The sequence below is a fragment of the Plasmodium gaboni genome, assembly GCF_001602025.1.
Source record: "Plasmodium gaboni strain SY75 chromosome Unknown, whole genome shotgun sequence".
Taxonomy (NCBI): domain Eukaryota; phylum Apicomplexa; class Aconoidasida; order Haemosporida; family Plasmodiidae; genus Plasmodium; species Plasmodium gaboni.
The window spans coordinates 247-1,339 of NW_017385191.1; the positions used below are offsets into that span (position 1 = coordinate 247).

A 1,093-nucleotide genomic window follows, 5' to 3' on the forward strand; every position below is an offset into this window, starting at 1 on the left:
CTTTTTTTTTTTTTTTTCGTTAATTTATAAATATTATAAATATATATAATATATATATAATATTATATACCATATATATAATAATATATATAGCTTTTTTCTGTTTTAATTCTGTTTTGTTTTTTGTTTTAAATCTCTTAGAATTATATATATATATATATCATAATATATTATATATATATAACATATATGTAATATATTATATATATTACATCCATATATAATATTTTTGAGAACTTAAAAAAAAAAAAAAAAAAAAAATGATTACTTACTCAGAATATTTTGATGACTATGTTGAAGATTTAAACAGATATCTACATAAAATAAAACATTCTATATATAATATAACAAGTTTGAAAATAAATAAAAAAAAAATAAAAAATAAATGTATATAAAATATATTATTATATATATAATTCCATATATATATTTATTATATAATAATATTATTATACTTTGCTAAATTAAAATTTTTTTTTATTCGATAAATATATTTTTAGATAAAGAAGATTATAATAAAATAAGAGAATACATTTTCGAAGCTGAAAAATGCGTATAAAATAAATAAATAATTAATATGTAAATATATATATTACATGTATATATTTTTTCATACTTATGATTATATAAAAACAACAAACTATTAATTCTACATATATTTTTATATATGCTATATATAGAATATTTAAATATACACACTAATCTAATTTTTTTTTTTTTTTTTTATTACATTTTATTTGATTAGATTAAGCAAATAAATATTGAAATAAATAGCTTACCAAAAGGATCTAATAAAATTATTAATCAAGTATATTATATAATATATATATGGAATTTTTTTTTTTTCTTTTTTTTTTGTGCGAATTGAACAAAAAAATATGCACTACATATATACATATATATATATATATATATATTTAATTTTTATTATATCTCTTTTGTATTAAGCTTTAAAAATAGTTTCTATTTTTATAATATTCATTTTATAGATAAATACATATAACTTTGATTTAAAGAAGTATAAAGATATTGTGAAAAAAATGAGTGCCGATTATTACTCTGAAGAATATGTAAAATGAAAAAAAAAAAAAAA

At 13.1% G+C, this 1,093-nt stretch overlaps 1 protein-coding gene across 1 annotated transcript; it reads left to right on the forward strand.

Annotated features, from left to right (window-relative positions):
- Positions 1 to 260: 260 nt before the first annotated feature.
- Positions 261 to 1,070, forward strand: PGSY75_0002200B (putative vesicle transport v-SNARE protein; the record flags this gene model as incomplete). Its single annotated transcript, XM_018783151.1, has 4 exons — positions 261 to 351; positions 501 to 553; positions 746 to 808; positions 990 to 1,070. Coding segments are annotated over 4 exons (288 nt in total), but the record flags the coding sequence as incomplete, so codon positions are not given.
- Between the last annotated feature and the right edge of the window lie 23 nt (positions 1,071 to 1,093).